Consider the following 16,057-nt stretch of genomic DNA (forward strand, 5'->3'; position numbering starts at 1 on the left):
ACACGAGGCCTTACACCTCCCGCTCGGTCGACGGCGACAGCGGTCTTTTCAAATCCGGAAACGAGAAGGCAGATATGGGACTTTCTCGGATGGCGGGACTGGCAGCTACTCATGAGGGTCAATAGGCTGGGGCTGGCGGAGGGCGTGAGGCGGGTGTATCATAAAGTGAAGTTTGACAGGGCTATTTATCCGATGAGCCACAATGTCGTGAGTCAGAGCTCCCTCGCCTCTGCGTGCTTCCCTTATTACCTGCCCATGTCTGACCGAAGTAGGAACGACAGGCGCTCTACTCTGCAGCCATCGTCGAGGTTGACTCCACCATCATGGCCAGGCCCCCCCATCATCTCAAAGTAAAAGTCCAATACCCCAGCGAGTGCTTCACCCCTTTCCCAGACAACCACCCGGACTATCGGAGCGTCTTTTCAGACATTGTCCTCATCCTGCGCGCCCGGTTCCCCTCATTGCGGCGGGTCCGCTTCGCGGCCTTCTGGCTCCGGCACTACACATACACCGTACATGTCGATCCGGAGCGGAGCGAGGAGTTCGACGATATCTGGCACATCGACTGCGTGGAAGAGCGGGCATTCCAAATCGATCGCGCTCCCACTCCTATCTCCTCCCCACTCTCGCTCTCTCCGGACTACTACACTGCACGGTACCGTTTCGACGTCCGCTTCGACGCATACGACGAGCGGGATACTACCAGCTCCGAGCCTAGTTGGGTTGGGGAACAGGAGCATGTCGACTCGGACGGGAGCTCGGCGGGTCGAACCCACTCGGACAAGTCCGAGCTCTGGGTGGCGGCCATGAAGGAGGCAGAGGGATTTGAGGGGCTGTACAGGGTGGCGGACTTTGGGATGCTCTCACTCGCGCTGAGCGATATAGGCGAGATCGCTCAGCGTCAAACCTCGTCGGGACATCCAGTGGCGGATCGGCTTCGGACCATCACGGCGGGCAATATCGCACCGTACGAGGTCTACGACTTTGGGCTGTTCGCCAGCGTGGTGTCTGCCTCGCTTACCTCCCTCAAGCTTGGTACCGACTCGTTCGAGCGCGTTCAAATCACCTTCGCGGACCTTTTTCCGCCATATTCGCCATCATCAAGTCGGACCTCCCCCTCCTTCGAGACCTCACCCTCGCGGTTGGAGGAATTGCAGACGCCGAAGCGGTCTGCAGGGGGTTCCTGACGCCTGGCATACTGAGCGAGCGCGGAACGCTCCACTCGATCTGCATCGATACGGCCTACCATCCAACCAAACTATTCAGTGCTCTCCGCTACCTCGCCCAATACTGCAGGGAGGATCCTAATCCGCCCGTCATGGTGTCTCATGACAGAGGCTATACTGTTGGGTGGTCACCGGAAGATCAGCGCTCTATGATCAGGTATCTGCGAGAGTGAGTCGAATGTGACGTGAAGCTGTACGGAGAGGGGTAGAGCTGACACGCTAGTCAAACGGCTGTTCGTCGATACCACCTCGCAACGGCTGACTTTACCGCAATGGGACTGCTGAGACCACATGACCTGCTCATGCTGGAGTATGACGCCGAAGATAGACCAAAATTTGATGTCTGGTTTGGATAGGTCTCGATGGTTGACTTCCAGAGGGAGAGGGGAGATCTTGTCGGGTGGGAGCGAGGAGATCGAGAAGGCGATCAAGGATTTTCACCTATCGCTTCGGTGCGTGGGGACGGGTAACCAGACGATCCGGGCGTGAAGCTGGGCCGTACTGAGTCAGTGGGCTAGTGTAAGTAGCTACAACGCGTGATTCTGTCCCAAGATCTCAATGCGCACACGGCCACATAGCCCTTTCAATGATCTTTGATCACGTGCCGGCCGTACAGGACAAGGAATGCGGTGCTGGGACTGGTTCCGGGGGCGCTCAAGCGCTCCTTAAGCTTTCTCGCTCGCCACTCAGCTCGTTACAGCTGCATTCTCCTGCATCTCGCCATGACAAAGACATCGTCAAACTTGGCTGCTACAGCCGGCAGCATCTCAGCGGCTACTGCAGTGTTTGATAACCCAGACACGCGAAAGCAGATATGGGATTTCCTGGATCGGGCGGATTGGGTGGTGTTGATGAGGGTGTCGAAGGAGGGATTGGTGGAAAGTGTGAGGAGGGTGTATCGGTCTATGGAGTGTGATCGTGTGTTGAAGATGAATAAGGCAAATATTGACGAGGTGAGCCTCTCCAGACCTTTTTTGATGTATCTATCTGGCCTGCCTGCACCGCGACCATCGCGCTGACAGTGAGTAGGAGCGGAAAGCGCTATACTTCGGCGCTATCGTCGAAATCGACGCCCTTATCATGAAGTCCCTTCCTCCCCACCTCGACGCGAAAGTCGTCTATCCTACGGATGGCGATTATCCCAACCCGAACAAACAGCTTCTGGACCACCGAGGCGTCTTTGAGGACGTCGTACACTTGCTCCGCGGTCTTTGCCCCTCCCTGAGGCGCGTCCATTTCGGAGCGCTCTTCCCTACACCATACGGGCTCCCCAACTCAGGGGGCCAATACTCGGCTACCGAATATTGGTATAAGTGGAACGTCCATCTGTACCCGGCAGCGGCGCCCAAGGAAGGGATCTGCTTCGTCGATTGCCTCACCAAGGCGGTAGTAGCGTGCGATCGTCCACCCGCTGTCATACCGTGTCCGATCCCACCTTCGCCCAATTATACACTTCGGCATCGGTTTGACGTCACAGTCGGCGGCGTTCCTATCCCCATATCCGCCGAACAACCGGCCTTCGGCCACCCGGACTACATGGCCGATCATCTGAGGGTGATGAAAGCGCCCTCGCAGTCCTCCGGCCTTCATCAGATACTGAATTTCGGTCTTTACCATATCAGCCTGGGCGACCTACAGGAAATTGTAACTGCTCAAATCCAGGCCGGATATCCCGTCATGGAGAGACTTAGCCAAGTCTCGGCATCTAGCACCCCCTACGACGTGCACGACTTCAACACATTCGCCACCATTGCCTCTGCCAGCTTGGTCCGCTTCTGCGTCTCAGCCCCGGTAGAGACCACTGGGATCACCTTCAAAAACCTTCCGGAGGTATTCGGGACGATACGCGCCTCTCTCCCCAACTTGCGCCAGCTCGTTCTCGCCGTTGGTGGGATCCAGGAAGCAGACGCGTTGTACGAAGACCTTTTGACCAGCGACATACTCAGCAGGCGGGGGCAGCTGAATCTCATCCGCATTGATACCGAGGTCAGCGCGGGATGTCCGCTTTTTGCCCTGCTAAGGTACCTCCGTCAATACGTCGAGGAGGCGGAGTTGCCGGATGTGGAGATACGTACCTGGGACTACAACGAAAAGTGGCAATCTTATCATCAGCGGAACATGTTGGAGTACCTGCGGAGGTGAGTGTATCTTTTAATCGAGTGCAGAAGCCAGGCACGTTGCACTGCTGACATGCTCAGTCAAACACCCGAGCGGCGGCACCACCTCTCGACGGTATCATTCCCCAGCATCGGTGTATATGACCCCATTTCGGTATTGTCGCTCGCGTACGACGATGACGGTCGACCATATGTCAAGCGATAATGCCTGCGGTGGATTGAGGGGTATGGGGCGGATGGGCGGATGTGTTAAGGGCCGAGACAAAGGCGGAGGAGGGGGTCGATGTGGCGGTATACGAGTACGTATACGTAGATGGCTGTTCATCCGCATGGCGGTCTCGGGATGTATTTGACGATATCCATGGCGAAGCTACGGTGCTCTAGGTCTACTCTACTTTGAGCGATGGCTTGACGGCTCATCCGCCACCACAAAGGCAGAAGGGTTCACATGCTACGGAGATAAGGATGAACGGATTCCGCGGGCAAACTAAACTCCGCTAATGAATCAATGAACGGGGAAAGACGCGTCGGACGCGATGCTGAAGCTCATCTTCTTCCTCACCGACCACATCTCCGCATCAACTGTCAACATGCCGCCCCGCTCGAGCCAGCCACGAGCATCCGCCGCGAGCTCAGAATGGAGCTCAATGCCCCGCTCGGCAGCGCGAGACGTCCTCCTAATTCCGGAGCTACGGCAGAATGTCTTCCGCCAGCTGGACAAGCCGGCTCTTCTGGCTTGTCTCTTGCTCCGGAAGGAGATCCTGTTTGACGTGGCGAGGGAGCTCTATCATACGATGCCGTATGATTTGGTCAAGAAGAAGATGAGCACGGCGACGGTAAGCTATTTTTCCTCGCTACCTGCCCTCGCAATTGTGTAGCCGCAGCTCTTTCGGCTCCTCTGTATGAGGTGTTAGACACCAGCTGACATGACAGCCTAGGCAGCGAGCCTATTGCGCAGGCGTCAAAGTTATCAAGGTTGACAAGTTTGCATTCACCCCCGCCATCTTGCGTGACCTAAAAACCGGCCGCGAAGCTCTACCTGCATCCGTTAACAAAACGGACCGTCACTATAACGGCGGCTACTATCCTGAGATACCGGCAGTCCTGCTGGCCTCGGTAGCTCGGAAGTGCCCCAATCTGCGGAGCATGGTCTTTTGCGAGAGTGAGCCTTGGTCATGGGTGCTCTACGTCGCTCCGGCCATCCAGGCACTTTCTGCGCTCGCTACCTCCTTGACGCCGGGTCAGGAGGTGATCGGACACATCGACGTCACCCAGCCCTTCACATACTGGCTCGGCCTTCACACAACAAGCGCTTCTCCTCCCGCGCCTTCCGTCCCTCCTTCCGGATACACGATCAATACGTATTATGACCTCAGAGTCTACATCTCGGACGGGTTCCGGCCCCCTGTCCCCCAAGTCCAGCAACTCCTTCTTGCGCTGAGGGAGGAGCCTTGCTGGGCCACATGTGGTCGGAACGCTAGGTTCGGTCAATTGTCTATCGACCTCGCGGACATCACTGCCCTCTGTCAACGGCAGATTGACTCGGGTAATTTCCGCCGGATCGAGAACATCTCTGCTGGCCGGGTGAACAGCTGGGATGTCGACGCCTTTCGCTCATTTGCGTCCGTGGCATCCTCGCTGGTATCACTGGACTTAGTGGGCGAGACCGCCAATTTCGACTCCAGGCGGGTCGGAATCGGTTTCACGGACATCCCGGATCTGGTCTCGACTATCCGCTCCTGCTTGCCATGCTTGGCCACGCTCAAGCTTGCAGTACGAGGCGTCGATTCTGCGGAGGCCGATCTGAGGCGGTCTTTGTCGGACACATCTCTAGATTCGGGCGGGACAATCAAACTACTCCACATCCTTACCGCTCCCCATTCCTCTCCCCTCCTTTCCACTATCCGCGTTCTCTCTGGCATCTGCGCGTCTACGGCCGAAATCCGCCTTCCGCACGCTATCGACGAGACTCCTACTCGGGCGTCTAAAAAGTCAATCTGGACGTCCGGTTGTGCCGCGGTCAAGGCTAGGCAGGAGAAGGAGCCGACAGAGTATCTGCGCTATCTGAGATCGTAAGTGATTCCCCTGAATGACACGGCAGCGGCTGATCGTCCGGGCAAACCCCTGCTCGGCGCAAGTTCCTCTCCGCCATCGACTTTGCCTCGTCGCTGGACGTCCGATCGTACGCGGAGGTCTTGGCGCTCACCTATCACGATGATGGACGTCCTCGTAGCCGAGATGAGAGCAAGATGGTGGGATGGACAAGGCAGGCAAAAAGCGCAGAGTGGTTGGTCGGAAAGGCCAGGCTGGCCGAGCTGGCGGATGGTGTGCGGGAGAGTATTGAAGCGGCGAAGCAGATGGAGCTTCTCACGACCGAAGGTGAACCGGCGGCGTTGCTCAGAGAGGGGCAGAAGCTGTTGTCGGCGATGAGAAATGTGCGCCTGGCTGGGGATCTGCTGCAGTCTGCGATGGGCGGGAGGGCGACGGAGGCGGAGCTGGAAGAGTATGTGAAGAAACTGGAGGATATGACGGAGATGAAGGAGGGTGCGGGGTACGTTTATTCTCTTCCTGTGCTAGTCAAGATTGCAGCTGATCAGCCAGGTCAGCGGCGAAGGATAGTTGACCCGCCCCATCAAGCCAAACTCTGGAGATCTGGACCTTGTTGTTACCTTGACCTGTTATGCTATCTGTTGATGGATCGGAGCTTCTTGAGGGCTTGTAGCTGTCCTCTTCAGGACTGCAGCCTAGGCAACAGCACAGCTGCACCCACCAAGACCAGGCTGTACCCCCCGTTCTATGCGCACGGACTGAACTCGTCCATCAACGTCATCAACGCGTCCACGCCGAACTACAATCACTTTCCCGAACTTAGCTTCATCCACTCTTCATCCTATCTTCATACCATCTCGAACGGCTCATAGCATGCCGCCTGGCCAGAGCGCAACACTTAACACGGCGGACGCCCCCGGGAGCAGTGGCATAGCCCAGCGATCTGCCAGCAGGGAGGTATGGAATATCGCGGAGGTGCGCGGCCGCATCCTGCGGTTGCTCGAGAAACCCGAGCTGGCGGTGATGATGCGGGTGGAGAAGAAGGCGGTATATGATGTAGCGAGGGAACTGTACGCGACGGTCACGTATAGCAAGGCTAAAAACAACATGAGCGTGTCCACAGTAAGTCTCAGCCAGCTAACCGATCATATGCTAATCGCCAGCTCCGTCAAAGAACCTACTGCTCAGCGGTGACCGCGGTGGACTGTCGAGGTCTTCTCCTCACTCCCAAGGTGTTGAAAAGCATCACGTACGGGCACCAGAAGATACCTTACTTCGGCGGTGGCTCTCCCGACCTGATCAAATCCTTCCTCTCGGTCTACCGACCGGAAATCCTGGAGATCATCATCCCTCCCCTCGTCAAAAAGCTGCCAAACCTGCGGACGCTGGTGTGCGGGGCCGAAGCCAAATACCAGAACTCATCGCAGACAAGTTGGACCGTCCATCTCAAGCCCCCTCGCGTCTCGTCATCGTCCGTTCCTCCGGCGGTGCCTGCAGGCGGTGAACTCGGCCATATCGATCTCATCGAATCCCTCAATCGCTCATTCCCTTCCGAACCTCCTTCCCGTTGGTCGGCGGCATCGTCCGCTCCTGCTGGATATACCATTCGCCATTATACCAATCTCCGCCTCTACATCCCTCATACGGCGGGTCGGAGATACACACCCGAGCCTGAGCTGGTAGACCGGTGGTTGACTGCTTTCCGGGAGCAGCCTAACTTCGACCAGCTCGGGACGGCTATCCGTCTGAGTCGTATCCCAGTCAGTCTGGGCGATCTTACAGGACTGTGTCGTCGCCAGTCCGAATCCGGCGGGAGTCAGCGTCTCGAGGAGATTGAAGCCACTCACACTCTTCCCTTCGACCTCCCAACCTTTACTACCTTCGCCATCACTGCTTCCTCATCCCTACGCATCCTTCGTCTCCATAGCGGCAAGTTCTTGGGCGTCGCGGACTCGGACATGCGTTTGACATTCGCCGACCTCGGTGGCTTGGTCACGGTGATTCGCCAACACCTACCACTCCTCGACGATCTGTGTATAGCCATCGGCGGTATAGGGGATGCCGAGCGTCACTGCGCAAAGATGCTGTCAGAGGGATCGCTCGAGGGAGGCGGCTCGGTGAGGAAGTGTAGGATCGTGACTTCGCTTCATGATCCTCCGCTCTTGAATACCGTGAGGACCATAGCGCGCATCTGTGCGCCCAAAGCTGAAGTCCTGTTCCCTCACGTGTACCATTGGAGGACTCCGGCAATGGCTGGGGAGGCGAGAAAGAGGCTAGGGGAGGGGCAGGAAATGGCTCATGCAGACTTTTTGCACTACCTACAACTGTCAGTCGCTTTAACCGGCTCCCTGTAAGCTAGCTGACACCACCAGACAACCGGCGAATGTTCGTCGACATCTCGCCATAGTCGATTTCGCCATGCTGGGCATCAAAACCTACGCTGAAGTCTCCGCCCTCACATTCGACGCGGACGGTCGACCACACAGTCCGCTGCAGGAACCGCCTAAAGCATGGGCCATGGACGCCCAGTCGGTTTCGTCATACATGAACCAGACTGGCATACCTCAAATCGCAGCTCGGATCTCCGAATATGTCACGGCGTCGGCCAGACTCGAGTCGTTGCCGAGTACAGTCGGGGCGGCGGAGCGTCTGCAGGAAGCCGAGCGGGTACTGGCTGCTGCGCATCTGATGGAAGAGGCTGGGCGGGTTGTGGGAGACCTGCTGGGTGGTGGGAACAGGCTCGGGCTGATTCGGGAGCATATGGATACGCTGAGAGCGATTGCTGGACCAGACTACTTTCTCAAGTGCGTATCCCTCTGTGTCTACCCGGTGTCCGGTGGCTGACCTTCAGTCAAACCAGTCAACTTCGGGCATTTGCGTCGACTGTTGACGGGACGCGTTTATTCTCCAATGTCGCCTCTCAGACCCAGTACGTCACGTCAAGGCTTGTCATGAGTATCGCTCATTATCAGTCCCGAGCAGCCACCCCCAGCCTGAACTCTTCAGAGTTCCCGAACCAAGCGAGCCGAGAGAGGAGCGGCATGTTGTTATTATCAGGGGAGGGTATCTTGCTAGTCAATCTTGTAGATATCCATCTTGTATGGAATATAGCATAAGCTGCCGATCACAAAGACCCCATGATCGTGCGGATAGCAGGATCTGATATACGGCGACCAGACCCAGTTTCAGAGCTATCCAGAGCTACAGTAGGTCCTCAAGCTCTACGGTACATTTGCGCGCACGGACTCGATTTGGCTGCGAGGTCGAGCGAGATCTACCAGACGCGTTGACGCGACGGACCTCTATCTTCTCGACTCATTACCTCCGTTATCCCCACCTAACCTGCCCTGCAGTCTCCTGAACAATGCCGAGGCGCAGATCCGCTCGTATCTCTGCTATAGCGGCCGAAGATGGGCCGGTCGCCAGCTCAGCTGGAAACACGGTTTGGGGTGTGGCAGAGATCCGCCAGCTCATCCTCCGCTGGGTCCCGAAGGCGAGTCTGCCGGTCGTCATACGGGTGCAGAAGAGCAGCATGCCGGACGTGGCGAGGGAGCTGTATCACACGGTGGATTATGAGCGGGCGAAGAAGCATATGAACAATACCACGGTATGTGTTCCTGTCCCTATTGGCTTGTGCTCGTCGCGCTCATGGACCGGGGCGAAGCTGATAGACTGCAGAGCAGACAGCGCATGTACTGCTCGTTGGTACAGGTCATCAACGCTCGGAAGATGCCTCTCAGCGCGGCGGTCATCAAGTCGCTCGAGGCGGATCCTGCGATCCAAAGTGACGGCTACACCCGGAAAGAGCGTATTAGGGACTATTCCAATCGCTATTACCCAGAGGTCTTTGAGATCGCGGATCGCCCTCTCCTACGCCGTTTTCCCAATGTCCGGCAGATACTTCACGGCGGTCTGTTCGCCAACGCGCAAAAGAAGGACTCGTGGGTGGTCCACATCCATCCGCCCACCACGTCGGAACCACCCTCCCCCTCCTCTCGAGCGTCCTCGTCCTCGCTGTCTCCCCCTCCGCCGGATCTCGGGCACATTGACTACGCCGAGGGCTTCAACTTCAGAAAGCTCACGGATCTGGAGTTGGACCTCGGGCCACTTCCAGTACCCCCGGCCGGCTACACCATGACACGTCGTCTGGATGTCAGCCTCTATGCAGGCCACTCCGAAGCCGACCGGCCAGAAGAGTACCTGGCCGCCCTCAAAGAGCACACGCGCTTTGCCCATCTGCACAAGTCCGTCCACCTGGGAGGCGTGTCCGCGACTCTTACCGATATCGGCGACCTGTACCGGCGGCAAATCGCCTCGGCAGCGAAATATCGCCTGGCCTACATACACGCTGAAAACTGTCACATCGCGGACCTCGCGGACCTCCAGACATTCGCGTCTATCGCCTGTACCTCTTTGGTCAAACTTCAGCTCGTAACGCCCGGCCGTGGGACGTACAAGCCGGACAAGACGGTCCTCGGTTTCGGTGACATTCCCGCTCTCACCCGCATCATCCGGTCGTCCCTTCCCAACCTTCTCCATCTCAGCATTGCGCTTGCTGGGATCGAGTCGGCCGAGGCGGACTGTGCGGCGCAGCTTTCTGCACACTCGCTCGACGACGGAGGGACCCTCACCAAGCTTGAGATCCTCGCGGCGAGGCAGCGCGTCCCGGTATACAACGTTTTACGTGCGCTCTCGGGGATGTGCACCGGTAAAGCAAACATCTACGTCGATCGCGGGACGACGTATTATCCCTGTGGCGATGACGACGAGCAGGAAGACGTTTGGTTGTGGTGGGCGCAAAAAGACTACCATTCTTATCTCCGCAGGTCAGTGATTCCGCCTTGATGCTGAATCGTGGAGCTAATTACACCAGTCAATCACCCGCTCGCCGCCAACACCTCGCAACCATGGACTTCTCCACCCTCGACATCTCCACCCCCGCCCAGGTCCTCGCTCTCCAATACGCAGAGGACGGCCGACCTCTGAGCCGCACAGCCGGGAAAGTGCGGGCGTGGAAGTCAGCGGTCCAGGCGGTATCTAAAGGGTTGACGAGGGACTTCATCCCGATCCTTACAAGTGGAGAGGCCGCATTGGTTCAGGCAGCCGATGGGTTCGAGGCGGCCGCTGGTGATGGGGACACGGCCTTACTGCTTGCTGCGGCGCAGAGCCTGCAGACAGGTTTGCTTGTGATCAAGGTAGTCGGGGGTTTGTTGCAGAAGCTGGTGGATACCAAGACGGAGCGGGATATCCAGGATTATATCAACTCGCTGAAGCGGAAGTTGGAAGATCAAAAGGAATGAGGTGAGTTTGGCCCCTCAACTTCATGCTTGGAGATGGCGGAGCTGATATATCAGCTAGAAACTGCATCGATGTATCATATGGCCTCATCTACACCTCAATGTTCTAGCTCTAGCTCCTTTGGCGTGATTCCGGCCGCTGGCGCATGGGATGGAGGGTCGCGGCGGACCCGCTCGCGATGATCGGGCTGCTCCCGGAGTACCTTGGTCCAAATTCGAGACATCACAGTCTTGTCTTCTGGCCGGCGTGTGCCTGGTTCTCTTTCCAGCCCGGAGACTGATGCTGACGACTGATCTGCTGTGAGTGTAGACGGCTAAACCTTGCTGACAGCCTGACGCCATGCTGATTTCCAGCTAGAAGTGGAGGCCCATGAGTGACTTCATGCATCATTACCAACGTACTGACTGGACCAATATTACAAACTACGCACACTGTCCACATTGATCCTCATCATAAGGCCTTTCGCGCGAATACCCACCCTAAACCCATGACCTAACCTAGACCTAAACCTAAACCCAAAGACAGACTTATACCCCGAAGAAAGCTCGAGGAAACCGAGCGACACCTCGCGCGCCTAGTACTGGAAAGACTGGCCGTTCCGCTTGACCTTGACGACGTATTCTGACCTGAGAGCGTGCATGGCGACGCCCATGCCTGCTTCGGCTACCGAACAGTCGGACTGTTGTCGGCTGAGCTGGCAGTCGTCTTCGTTCATGTCGGCTTTGGGGGTGGTGAGGCCGATCTCCTGGCGTGTCAGCGCGGATGATCAGGACAAAGGTCGCAGGAGGGAGAGGGGAGAGAAGGATGAGGAGGGGGACGGTGACAAGTGCAGTAGGAGGATGACTTACGTCGACAGTGGATCCGAGCGAGACGTGGATGGTCCGAGTACGGTCTGAAGGCTCGACCTGTCTCGTCAGCTGCTGATTTTGTGAATGCAGAGGTAGCGCAGAGCTTACGCTGTAATTCCCAGTAGTCTTGCCTTGGATCCTCCAGGTATGGCGCAGGTTGACCATGGCGAGCAGGCCGACGCAGAAGATCTTAGGGTGGGTGATGCTGTTCGAGTCAGCGTGTGCCTCAAACTCGGTGCCAGGCGCAGAGGGGGTCATAGCTTACGCGATGAATGGGATGATGGGGGACTTGTAGTCGACGAGAAGAACAGTCATGATCATGAGCGCTACGATGGTGCTCGGGAGTTGAGACTCGATCGACACCCTTACCGTCAGCTCATGCTATGAACAATTGCGAAGGACAGAACTCACATCAAGACGCGAGTGAGCAGCCTGTTGGCGCGCTGCGAGAGGGACCGGGAGCGGAAAAGGCCAAAGAGGATAGTCGCGGTGAGCCAGACGTGGGTGAAGATGCATACTCCGGGCTGGAGATAAGCTGGGATCTGAGGACGATGATGGAGATACTTACCCAGGCAGTAGCGATGTTGCAGCTGGTCTGAAGGCATCAGCATGCGTCGGGATGCAAATCTCATCAGGCGACTTACTTGTGTCCGGTTGAAGACGTCCTCTCCGCGGGTGACGACGGTGGTAGCGATGCCCATGGCCCCTGTTGCAGCGCTAATTGGTCAGCTCAGCACATACTATCCGTCAGTAAATGCTCACATGAGGATAGCGTTAAAGCAGAGTAGGACCGTGCTCTGCCCGTTGATTCGCCATGACCGCTCAGCGAAGAAGGTCTACCTTGTTAGCTAGCTGTGGCCGACAGACAGGATTGTCGAGGTACTGGAGCTTACTTGAACAGGAAGGACGATGAGGATGTCGAGCGTGCCGTACCATCCTAGGTCTGCCATATCAGCTGAAGCTCTTCATCAAAGTTGCAAGAATATGGGGCACTCACATTCGAGCGAGGTGAACGGGGCATACTGGCCGAAAGAGAAGACAAAGGCCTGCATGTAGGCTGCCCATGTGCTAACGTGTCAGCTGGTCCTCATCGCCGTAACGGAAAGGTCCATTGTTGAACTCACAAGGCAGTCCCGACGAGAGCAGCGGTAGCTGCGACACCCACGATCACTCGGACATGGGCGACGTCTTGCTTGGCCAGCGGTATCCAGTGGACCATCTGGCAGATGATGACGCCCATTAGGAGCGCATCGAAGGTCATCCTGGAAGGTCAGCGGTGCTCCGTCATGTCCGGAAACGAGTTGGGCAGGTGTAGCGGACAATGATGCGGAGGCAGAGTACTTCGGGAGAGGGAGAAACAAAACTCACCCAAGGAAAGGAGCACCAATGGCCACGCCCCTCATCGAGTCGATGGCCTCCTTGGACATCATCTCGAGCTGCTGTGGGTCGACGTCGATGGGCATCATATTGGTCGGGGCTAGGTGTTTTGATTATAGAGTGTGTAAGGAGAGCGGGTATGTGAGGGAGGAGTGGGACGGGTGGGAGTATGGAGGAGGGGATGGAAGAGGGGAATGGGGAAGGGGATCTGGGGCGTGGAGGTATAAGTACAGATTGTATAGATCAGTCCGTCAGTGACCATCACGCCCATTTTTCCACTTTTTCCCGCTCCCTGCGGAGCTGCGAATGAAGCATTGATGTTGAGCACGGCACAGAAGGGCAGAGACAGAGACGAGTGCTCGGTCCCGAACCTTGGGAATGTCCTTTCTCGGGCGGGAATCGGCTCGGCGCTCGGCAGGCACAGGCACAGGCACAAACAGGACAGGCACGGGCGGGATGTTGTCAGTGTGGAGTGTGTGGAGAGTAAATTAAATCAGGCACCATCAAGCTGTTCCAGGCCCGAAATACCCCGCGAGTCTGCGAGAGGCCAGTATGGGGTGAAGATCAACAAGGGTTGTGCTTGGCCGTATCGTGTCTCGCAAACCGTGACCGAGCACCAAGTTGTACGAGATTGAGTTGAGGAATGGAAAGGAAAGGAGGGTGGGTGGGTCACAAACCGTTACCGCGCCGTGAAACGACTGCGGCATGGAGCTACCCCGCCAAGCCGCGGAGCAGCAGAGCGTCTTGATCTCGGCGTAGATATCTCTGCTCCGGCGGAGGTGGTGCCTGCGCCGTGCGCTCTTAGCGAGGGCAATGATCGAAATCGAGGTGGGGTCCGAGCGTTTCAGACAGTGCGTCGGGGTGAGGCGGCTGGCGAACACTCCGGAGCCGGAAAACCTTCCGCACGAGTTGGCGGGTAGTCACCCTGGGCCGAGATCCTCAGACAGCCAGAGCTGGCTCCGTCGGATGTGCAGCGTCAAGAGTCACAAGCCCCCTCTTCAAGCTCAAGTTCCCGAGAAGCCCCGCTGAGGAATGAGTAGTTGTGCCCCGAGCTTTAGATGCCGCATCTTACGGCGCAGTCATGGCGTGTAGCTTACCGCCCTGATAAGAGAGGTAGATCCGGACGATGATGCATGTAGGTACAGGAACGATGAACTTAGATACAGAAATAACCAAAATGAAGTGAACATGGAACAACTACCCAGAGTCCTAGACTACCTACCTTAATGAATGTGTATTTCGAAAGTCATGATGTGTGATGCGAATAAGGCGGACCCGCAACGGGACGGACTCTACTCGAAAGGAGACCGTTTCTCGCTCATCTCACTGTTCCGGAGCGTGTCCAGCGCGAGTCCCGATTCCAACGTCGACAGGCCGGACGGGTGTCGGCCGAGGCCCATCACGTCGACGTCGGCCTTGGGCGTGTGGCAGCTCAGGGTCTGGTCATCAGCTACACCCCACAGCTGCTCAGAGGTGCTGGAAGGAGTAGCTTACCTCGGTGGTCGAGCCCAGGGAGATGTTGGTCGGGCGTGTGGAAAAGGGTTCGCTCTGTCCATTAGCGATATTCTCTACCGGGACTGTCTAAAGCCCGGACTCACGTTGTAGGTCGTAGGAACCTTGCCCTTCAGGCGCCAGGTGTGGCGGAGGTTAACCATGGCCAAAAGACCAACCATGAACACCTTGGGGTGCACGACGCTGAGCCGTCAGCCACAGTCACGAGGCACCACCGCCATGCGAGAGGCTTACGCAATGAAGGGAATGACAGGCGACTTGTTGTCGACGATAATGACGAGCATCATGACAGCTGCGACCAGCGTCGCAGGTAGCTGAGACTCGATCGACACCCTGTAGCATTAGCTCGATCCCTAGGTCGGGCATTGGCGGCGTACACGATAAGGCGGGTCAGGAGCCTGTTAGCCCGCTGCGAGATGGAGCGGGATGCCCAGAGACCGTACAAGATGGAGCTGGTCAGCCAGATATGGGTCGAGGTGCAGACGGCGGGCTGGGGATCAGCTGAATCTCCAGATGAAGGGGAAGGAGGCGTACCCAGGCGGTACAGAGGTTCAGCATAGTCTGAGGCATCAGCGTCATAGACTTCCAGAGGAAGGGAGGTGAACTCACAGAGGTACGGGTAAAGGTGGTCAGGCCTCGCGAGGTGATGGTGACCGCAATACCCATTGATGCCGTCGCGGTGCTATGAGATCAGCTTGGTCCCAGGAAAGATATAGCCAACGACAAGCTATAATCGACTCACATCATCGTTGCGCCGATAGCGAGGACGACGAGGCTCTTGTTGTTGATCCTGTATGATCGTTCGAGGAAGAAGAGCTGGCTATCAGCGCATACGGGACGCAGGTCTGAGGAGGGTACATACCTGAACAGGAATGACAATGAGCATGTCGAGGGTGCCGTACCATCCCAAGACTACGAGTCAGCTCTGCTGCCAACAGCAGGATCTTTAAGAGCTCACAGTCAAAGCTGACAAAGCGGCTGTATGAGCCAAAGTCGTATACGAAGGCGAGGAGGTAGGTGGACCAGGTACTATCATGTCAGCGGGTATCTCTGTGGAACCGGAGGGAGAAACAAGGAAGAAGGAAGGATGGAGGTGGAGGGTGTGGCGGAAAGCAAAACTTACAAGGCTGTCCCCAGCAAGGCCGCGATCGAGGCGATACCGACCAGTATACGCACATGCCGGACATCATGCTTGGCCATTGGGATCCAGTGGGTCATCTGGCAGAGGATTACGCCCATGAGAAGGGAATCGCAGCATACCCTACAACGTTAGCAGTGTCTAGACGGCGCAGAGAGGGCTGTAGACTAGAGGAGGAGACCAGCCATACTCACGCGAGGAAAGGCGCACCCAGAGCCATACCCTTCATCTGAGACAGCTGGGCCGCTGCCATTGCCTCGAGCTGCTGTGCGTCCGTGCTCATCGTGGGGTTGTTGAGGTGAGATACAAGGGAAGGTCGAAGAGAGCGAGATACAAAGAGGGAGGAGGCGAAGAAGGTGAACGTGAACAAGGGGATTGATTATACAGTCGAGCGAGAAGAGGAGGATCGAAAGCTGAGATCGATTTGATGCTGGTCAATTGCCGGTACCTAGTGGTGAGTCTGTTCCAGAAAGGAGGGTGACTACTCTGGCC

At 57.0% G+C, this 16,057-nt stretch overlaps 4 protein-coding genes across 4 annotated transcripts; 2 read left to right on the plus strand and 2 right to left on the minus strand.

Annotated features, from left to right (window-relative positions):
• Positions 1–323: 323 nt before the first annotated feature.
• MKK02DRAFT_31275 (uncharacterized protein) lies at positions 324–8,389 on the plus strand (the record flags this gene model as incomplete). The annotated part of the gene is made up of 15 exons (XM_053088251.1): positions 324–1,168; positions 1,384–1,395; positions 1,450–1,567; positions 1,604–1,678; positions 1,958–2,179; positions 2,256–3,364; positions 3,425–3,536; positions 3,889–4,179; positions 4,277–5,415; positions 5,577–5,944; positions 6,216–6,514; positions 6,556–7,718; positions 7,765–8,196; positions 8,244–8,321; positions 8,365–8,389. 15 exons carry the CDS (start codon positions 324–326, stop codon positions 8,387–8,389), a joined length of 6,288 nt encoding a protein of 2,095 aa, XP_052948789.1.
• Positions 8,390–8,756: 367 nt separating this feature from the next.
• On the plus strand, positions 8,757–10,692 carry MKK02DRAFT_31276 (uncharacterized protein; the record flags this gene model as incomplete). The annotated part of the gene is made up of 3 exons (XM_053088252.1): positions 8,757–8,999; positions 9,071–10,218; positions 10,266–10,692. 3 exons carry the CDS (start codon positions 8,757–8,759, stop codon positions 10,690–10,692), a joined length of 1,818 nt encoding a protein of 605 aa, XP_052948790.1.
• Positions 10,693–11,264: 572 nt separating this feature from the next.
• MKK02DRAFT_42051 (uncharacterized protein) lies at positions 11,265–13,004 on the minus strand (the record flags this gene model as incomplete). Its single annotated transcript, XM_053091818.1, has 12 exons — positions 11,265–11,435; positions 11,539–11,595; positions 11,647–11,743; positions 11,804–11,902; positions 11,950–12,062; positions 12,107–12,133; positions 12,183–12,255; positions 12,301–12,374; positions 12,432–12,481; positions 12,536–12,606; positions 12,663–12,800; positions 12,907–13,004. 12 exons carry the CDS (start codon positions 13,002–13,004, stop codon positions 11,265–11,267), a joined length of 1,068 nt encoding a protein of 355 aa, XP_052948791.1.
• Positions 13,005–14,207: 1,203 nt separating this feature from the next.
• MKK02DRAFT_42052 (uncharacterized protein) lies at positions 14,208–15,848 on the minus strand (the record flags this gene model as incomplete). Its single annotated transcript, XM_053091819.1, has 12 exons — positions 14,208–14,354; positions 14,410–14,463; positions 14,514–14,610; positions 14,662–14,760; positions 14,805–14,917; positions 14,962–14,988; positions 15,037–15,109; positions 15,170–15,243; positions 15,290–15,339; positions 15,386–15,456; positions 15,551–15,688; positions 15,760–15,848. 12 exons carry the CDS (start codon positions 15,846–15,848, stop codon positions 14,208–14,210), a joined length of 1,032 nt encoding a protein of 343 aa, XP_052948792.1.
• Positions 15,849–16,057: the final 209 nt, after the last annotated feature.

Source organism: Dioszegia hungarica (assembly GCF_025882075.1).
Source record: "Dioszegia hungarica strain PDD-24b-2 chromosome Unknown MKK02contig_5, whole genome shotgun sequence".
NCBI classification, from domain to species: domain Eukaryota; kingdom Fungi; phylum Basidiomycota; class Tremellomycetes; order Tremellales; family Bulleribasidiaceae; genus Dioszegia; species Dioszegia hungarica.